General features: G+C 49.6%; 1 protein-coding gene across 2 annotated transcripts in view; it reads left to right on the forward strand.

Annotated features, from left to right (window-relative positions):
- NR2F2 (nuclear receptor subfamily 2, group F, member 2) overlaps positions 1-7,296 on the forward strand; it is a 13,235-nt gene extending 5,939 nt beyond the window's left edge. Inside the window, exons 1-3 of one of the 2 annotated variants that reach the window (XM_008567147.1) lie at positions 735-913; positions 2,470-2,997; positions 5,818-7,296. In XM_008567147.1, the coding sequence (XP_008565369.1) occupies positions 901-913; positions 2,470-2,997; positions 5,818-6,092 (816 nt within the window). In that variant the 5' untranslated portion in view covers positions 735-900 and the 3' untranslated portion in view covers positions 6,093-7,296. Of the gene's footprint in view, positions 1-734; positions 914-2,469; positions 2,998-5,817 lie in introns of those variants that run through there. The other variant, XM_008567145.1, reaches the window with a different exon arrangement.
- Positions 7,297-7,514: the final 218 nt, after the last annotated feature.

Raw genomic sequence — 7,514 nt, forward strand, 5'->3', positions numbered from 1 at the left:
GGCAGGCGGCGGCGGCGGCCCAGCGCCAGGACGACGCCGCGCAGCGCCCGACGCGGACCACTTTCATGCTGATTCCCCCGGACCCGGGCAGCGCTCCGGCCACTCCGCGGGCCGCCGGCCTCCGCCCCGGCCTGCCCAGATCCCTGGGCGCGCCCGTGCCCGGCGCCTCTGCTCTCTTAGTCCTCCTGATTTCGATGGCTTTCCTGAATGGCTGACTGTGGGCTGCCCTGGACTTGGCCCCCGGACAGTCGCCTCTCCTCCTCCTCCTCCTCCACCACCACCACCTCCTCCTCCTCCTCCTGCAACTCCTCGGCTGCACACCAGCCCTGAGAGCGAGAGAGTGAACGAGAGAGGGAGGGAGAGAGTGAGAGCGAGCGAGATCTTTGGAAAGATTTTTTTTTTTTTTTGCCTCTTACTTCTGTCTTGAAGCCAGACAATCGACTTGCAGCTCTCCCTCCCCTCCCTCTCTCTCCACGTTCTTCTACCACTCGCTCTCCTGTCCCCTACCCCTCCCCTCCCTGCGGAAAGCCCCCCGAAACCAACAAAGCTGAGCCGAGAGAAACAAACAAAACAAATACACCGGGCCAGACAAGCAACCGACAAAACTTTGCAAAAGCAAAAACAAAAAAGGAAAAACTAACCAACCTCAAGCAACCAGCCCCCCGAGCCACCCGGGGCGCCCTCCCGCGCCCTCTCGCACCCTCGCACACACAAAAGGCGGCGCGCCGGAGCGGCAAGCACTACGGCCAGTTCACGTGCGAGGGCTGCAAGAGCTTCTTCAAGCGCAGCGTGCGGAGGAACCTGAGCTACACGTGCCGCGCCAACCGGAACTGTCCCATCGACCAGCACCACCGCAACCAGTGCCAGTACTGCCGCCTCAAAAAGTGCCTCAAAGTGGGCATGAGACGGGAAGGTATCGGCCTCTCATTTCTCCCCCCCTCGCCCGGGGTCCCGGGGCTCTGGGTGCGTTTGGCTAGCCTGCTCTGGGTAAGGACACAGAAGCCCCAAGCTCTTCTCTTCGTATTGCAGCCAAAAGGGGGTTTATACTAACAGCGAGTTCTGCAGTGGAATCCAGACCCCCAAATCCGCATGCTTGGCCGACTGATTTCCTTCTCTACTCTCTCTTCGGGCTGTTTTCATTTTCTTTGCATTGATTGCGAGTTCATTCGAGTTCGCCTTTCTGCAAGGGATGGGGTAGTGTTTGTTGTTGTTGTTGTTTTAAAGCCTGGTTTACTTCTCTCTCTCTCCTTGTTTTTCCTGCATGTTCAACATATGTCCCTCCTCCCCTCCCCTCTTCCCAACCCCCACCCTCTCAAAAAAAAAAAAAAAAAAGAAACCAACCTGAGATTGTACTTTTGTACAGGAGGTTCAAATTACAAATAGCAATTTTATGCACTTCGCCGTATTAACGCTGCCGCCCGGGCAGCGCTCATGTGATCCTCCGTGGATTAACATTCTGCTAAAAAAAAAAAAAAAAATACCTCTGTTTTCTTTTTTCCTTTCACTTTTGAAACGAGGAGAGCAGCACGATAGGGAGTAGGAAAGGATGGGCGAGGGGCCCTTTGCGGCTGCTTTCGCTCTGGGCGAGTTGGGTCTTTGTGATATAAAATTCGCCGAGCGCCGCGAGCCGTGTTCTGCCAATGGCGCGCTCGGCGCGGGGCGCGGGCTCCGGGTTGGGGCGAGCCAAAGCCGGGGTTTCTTTGTGTTTCTGCGAGAGCGACTCTCCCGGTTCGGAGTCGGATAACAGCCGGAGCCCAAGCCTCACCGGCTTTCCACGGCCCTCACGGGCCCTGCCCGGGCTCCGCCGGCGCCGGCCGCCTGCTCCCTGCCTCTCCCCGGCTTCCTCTCGCCTCAGCCGGCCTCTCTCTCCGCCCTCTCCCTCTGTCTCTCTTTCTCCGAGCAAGAGCACAGTGATTAGGCAGACGCCAGGTCACGGCTCTCTGCTCCTCTCTCACCCGGGGTTCCCCGCCCGGCTGGGGCTGGGGCTGCGGGGTTTGGGGAAGTGTCGTTCCGAGGTGGCCACGGGCCGTCTGGGGTGAACCTTGTGTCTTTTGCAAAAGCGTCCTCGCCCTCCCCCCAGACTCGCCCCTCCCGCTCCCTCTCCTCCAATCAATAAGAAATATCAGCTGTTTAGCAGTAAAGAAGAAAGATGCCCTCAGAATGCTCCATCCCGCCCACAGCACTGGGGACCCCGAGGCAAAGTGGCTAATTCTGGGTCCTCGGCCGACCAGCCCCGAGCGGGCCTCGGAGGCAAGTGTGCCGCTCTGGCCATCAGAGCTTGCCTGGGTGGTGGTTTGAGAGGACGGGTGCCGGACGCCCGGCGACCCCCGGGTCTGGGGCAGGCCTGTCTGGTTTTTGCGCTGTTCACGGCCTGGGGCAGGTGGGGGTCGGGCTGGGGCAGACACTGCCGGGGGACCTGTGGACCGAGGCTGGTCATTAATTGCGGAGTGTCTCCTTTCCTCCCCGCAGCGGTGCAGAGGGGCAGGATGCCGCCCACCCAGCCGACCCACGGGCAGTTCGCGCTGACCAACGGGGACCCCCTCAACTGCCACTCGTACCTGTCCGGATATATTTCCCTGCTGCTGCGCGCCGAGCCCTATCCCACGTCGCGCTTCGGCAGTCAGTGCATGCAGCCCAACAACATCATGGGCATCGAGAACATTTGCGAACTGGCTGCGCGGATGCTCTTCAGCGCCGTCGAGTGGGCCCGGAACATCCCCTTCTTCCCTGACCTGCAGATCACGGACCAGGTGGCCCTGCTTCGCCTCACCTGGAGCGAGCTGTTTGTGTTGAATGCGGCGCAGTGCTCCATGCCCCTCCACGTCGCTCCCCTCCTGGCCGCCGCCGGCCTGCACGCCTCGCCCATGTCCGCCGACCGGGTGGTCGCCTTTATGGACCACATACGGATCTTCCAAGAGCAAGTGGAGAAGCTCAAGGCACTGCACGTCGACTCGGCCGAGTACAGCTGCCTCAAGGCCATAGTCCTGTTCACCTCAGGTAGGAAGAAGGCCTGTCTTCTGATGTCCAAGGGCTCCTAGCCTAGAGTTAGGGCCCAGAGAACTTGGGAGTCCCCAGGGTAAGCCCAACCTCCCCCTTGAAAGGCCAAACTGTTGAGAGCAACTTGAAGTGAGAATTCTGTATAGCTGCTGGGCATCACCAGGCCTGTCCTGGGGAGAGGAGAGGAAAGTTGGGTTGCAGAAAGGATGCTTCAGACACAGACTCCCCAAATGGGCCATAGGGCAGCCTCTCAGGCCTATTCCCCTCCTGCAGTAGGCAGACTGGGATGTATTCTCCTGCTCCCCACCCCCCAACCCAGGCTCTCTGGGTCTGCTGTGCCCTGGGGAACTTCTTCAACCCCCTGGCTTTCTCTGGCACCCTGGCTGGGCCTCTAGGAGATGCCCCTGGGCACTGGAGCAGCCCTGGCATTATCCCTTCAGGGGAAGGTTTGTTCCTGCAGGGAAAAAGTTTGTCTGCTAACTCAGGAGGAGTTGGAGCTCCAGGCAAATCCAACCTGAGGGAGGCAGTTTTCAAAATCATTCTTATTAAAATAATGTAGACCACCAGGAAAGGGGAAAGGAGCTGTCAGGAAGGGGCAAGAGGAGGAAAGGGACCATCATAACTCTTCAGAATTCTGCAAGAGTTTAAAAACTGGCCTCTTGCTTCTCCTGCCCAGGCAAACAAGGCAATTTTCAAACAACTCCATGTGTATGCCAACTTGGGCTGGATATGAATGTTGCTGGGGGTATAAAACCATTATTGACTGTATTATGAAATCTAATTAGTTTGCATGTAGTTTAACCTGTGTGAGTAATAGATCTGATATTAATTAACTCTTGAGGCCAAATGATTTTTGAAAGTGTCTGGCTTTCCATTTCGGGCCACACCTGAGTCTTTTGGCTGCCTCCAGGCTGAGTTCAGGTCGGTGGAAATCACTCCCCCTTCACATTCTTGTACTAAGTTGTCAGCTGATCCCTTTGTCATGGCTGAAAGGGGAAAGGGGTTCCTGATTAAGAATAACAAACATTTAGACATTAACAGACCTTGGAACCTAGTCACCAACTACAAATTTGTAAGCTTTTAGTCAGGAAACCAGGATAGATGTGCAGTTTATGTGGCAAACAAAAAGGAGGACCACAATTTCTTCCTCATTGTTTGAAAGAAGTCTGGGGAACCAAGTCATTCACTGAGTCTGTTGCAGGTTCCAAGTCCTCAACCTGCTCTCTTTCATACATTGCTGCTTTTCACATAAAATGTCCCCCAACGGCCACCCCAAATTCTGCTTTCCAAAGTCCTTAGGTAATCAGTTAGAGGGCAGTGTCAGGGCAGGGAAGAGCTGTATGCAGAGGCTTGGATCTGGATTATTTTTCTCTTGAGCCTATCATACCTAGAACGTTTGCCTGATTCAAATACACAGGCAGGATATTCCCTTTCCCCAAAGCCACCTTCATTCCTATCCTATAACCCAACACCCAGCCCATGTTCTCAGATGATGGGGGTGGTGGTTAATTTCTTGGTATCATTGTTAGCTCTCAATCTTACCCTTGGTCTTTCAAGGAAAGAATTGTGTGATACTGTCCTAACAGTTTATTACTGTTTGCAAAATGTGGAGGCCTGTGTGGAGAATGCAAATCGCCTCACAAAGAGATAAAGGTTCTCACCCTTGGTCTTTCAAGGAAAGAATTGTGTGATACTGTCCTAACAGTTTATTACTTTTTGCAAAATGTGGAGGCCTGTGTGGAGAATGCAAATCGCCTCACAAAGAGATAAAGGTTCTTGTTATCTGATTCAGATGGAAACACACACTACTGATGCCATGCCGAGGGAAGGAGTCCTATGCAAACAGATCTTTCAATTCCTGACTACAGACACCTATGTATTCTGTAGACATGCAGAGTCCTAGACACACACATGAGGGGATTGCATGTGTGTTCTGGTTCTTGGGGTGGAGGTGGTGGTGGTTGTTTTTGAATATCTGTTTTAATGATTCACAATATGCATGTGTTAACCCCAGTCTTGTCTGGGGAGCCCCGAAAGGTCAGGTCACAACCTGAACCGCCTTCACCAAGAAGTCTCTCATTTCAAAGGCACTTATTGTATTTTCACATATCAGAAAAAGAAAAGTGTTTTCCTGAAGATAACAGGGAGGGGGGTTGCTTCTTGGAGGGACCTGGGTTTAAAAAAATAAAGGGGGGTGGAAGAGAAAGGGAGAGAGAAGAAAAGGGGGAAAAGAAACAGCTCAAATGAACAGAGAGATCACAGTTTGCATGGCTGCCCTTCAATAGGCTAAACTGACAAGATCAGTTTTAAAGGGCCACTTAAATCAGTTTCAAAGACTGGAGAAAAATGAGTCGCCCTCTTTGGGGAGAATCTGAGGCTGGGTCGTGGACGCCATTACTCGGGGCTGGGCCAGGTTGTTGGCCCCCACCATGACTATATAATTATAACCCAAACTATTATTTACAGAGGAGGAGGGGAGGAGTGCTGGCGCATTTGGTTTCATCTGTTTACTGACTTGGGCCAGATAGACCCACTGCACTTCTGCTTGGGCCTCTCAGTGACCCAGCCTGGGGACTGGGAGCAGTGAAAGCCTGTAGCACACTGAGCTGTGTTTTATTTTAAAGCAAACACTCTGGGACCATCTCATGCTCTTTGTCACCAACCCCCCTTAAGTTTTCAGTACATAGGCATTTGCTCCAACTCCGGTTGGGGCAGTTTGACAGAGCACTGTGCACACACCTCATGTGACCCATTTCAAACCTCTTAATCTGATGACTGAATTCTTCTTCTTCTTTTTTTTTTTTTTAAACTTTCTTCCAGATGCCTGTGGTCTCTCTGATGTAGCCCATGTGGAAAGCTTGCAGGAAAAATCCCAGTGTGCTTTGGAAGAATACGTTAGGAGCCAGTACCCCAACCAGCCAACGCGATTCGGAAAGCTTTTGCTTCGCCTCCCTTCCCTCCGCACGGTCTCCTCCTCAGTCATAGAGCAATTGTTTTTCGTCCGTTTGGTAGGTAAAACCCCCATCGAAACCCTCATCCGGGATATGTTACTGTCCGGCAGCAGTTTTAACTGGCCGTATATGGCAATTCAATAAATAAATAAATCAAAATAAGAAGGGGGAGTGAAACAGAGAAAGAAAAGGCAAAAGACTGGTTTGTTTGCTTAATTTCCTTCTGTTAAGAAAGGATATAAAAGGATGTTACAAGTTTGCTAAAAGAAGAGAGGGAAGAATTTAATGGACTGTGAATTTCAAAAAAAAAAAAAAAAGACTGTCAAATGAACTTTTACAGAATGCATTAAAAAAAAAAAAAAAACTCCTGTGTCGGTCAGAACAACTTGCTACTTATCATTTTTGTATAAAAAGGAAATTAGTCTTTTTCTTTTTTTGGTAAATTTTTGAAAAATATTGCTAAAAGTGCATTTAAGGAGATTGGGAGAAAATTAGCAGAATGGAGAAAGTAAGTCTTTTTTTTTTTTTCCAAATTATTAATTGTCCTGTGTCTATGTACCTCTAGCTGTTCTTTTTTGTACTTTTCTGGTTCCAAACCAGTTTATTCTGTGGTTCTATAATAAGTTTTGATATAATCTTGGCTTCTTAAAAACTGTGTATCATTAAATATATGTTCTGCAAGAATTAAAACTGAGTCCATGAAAATATCATAGGAAGACATAAAACTTTAAAAGGCAACTCAAAGATAATGGAAACGCACTTACAAGTGGTGACCAAAAATTTTAGGTGAAGTTGAGCACTCTAATTAGAGAACTGGAGGAACCACATACAACATTTAACTTCCCCTACCCTGCCCCCCCCCCACAAGACACCATGACAAACCTAGCTTTTTAAAAATATTTTAAGAAAGAGAATGAACTGTGGAATTTATTGGCAGCCAAGGAATGTGTCCAAGACACATGCTGAGGTTTTGAATAAAAAGTGAACTTTTGTAATTCGAATTGGGTCCCGCTTAGTTCTTGAATTGTTATGAAAATCCTATATCTGTTTGTATATTTGCAAACCCTTTGTATTATAATTGTTGATATTTTCCCTTTTTAAAAAAAATACCATTGAAATCAGCATGACAAAATAACACTGTTGGCACTTATAGGTAACGTGATTGATTCAGTATCTTAGAGTTTACAGTTTGTGTTTTAAAAAAAACTGAAGGTTTTTTTTTTAAGTGCAACATTTCTGTATACTGTAAAAGTTATAATAACTGAACTGTTTGGTCGAGTCTTTGTGTGTTATATTCCAAGGAAAATTGAAAGTATTCAGAAATTAAAATATTATTTGATATCTGAAATCTGTTTGGCTGTCCCCACTCACTGTCTTTCCATCGAGAAGAGCCCCTGTGAGCTCTCGTGAGCCGGGCTGGGGGCTGCATTTGTTTACTCCTCTCAGTCAGTTTGCTCAAAGGTGGACTAGTGTATTTGCCTCTTTAATTTGGGTGGGGGGGAGGGAAGCTGAAGTTAATGGTTTATCTATGGTTTAGGAAGTGCCATACTGATATAGTAAACCACC

Source organism: Galeopterus variegatus, unplaced genomic scaffold (genome assembly GCF_000696425.1).
Source record: "Galeopterus variegatus unplaced genomic scaffold, G_variegatus-3.0.2 Scaffold298, whole genome shotgun sequence".
NCBI classification, from domain to species: Eukaryota; Metazoa; Chordata; class Mammalia; order Dermoptera; family Cynocephalidae; genus Galeopterus; species Galeopterus variegatus.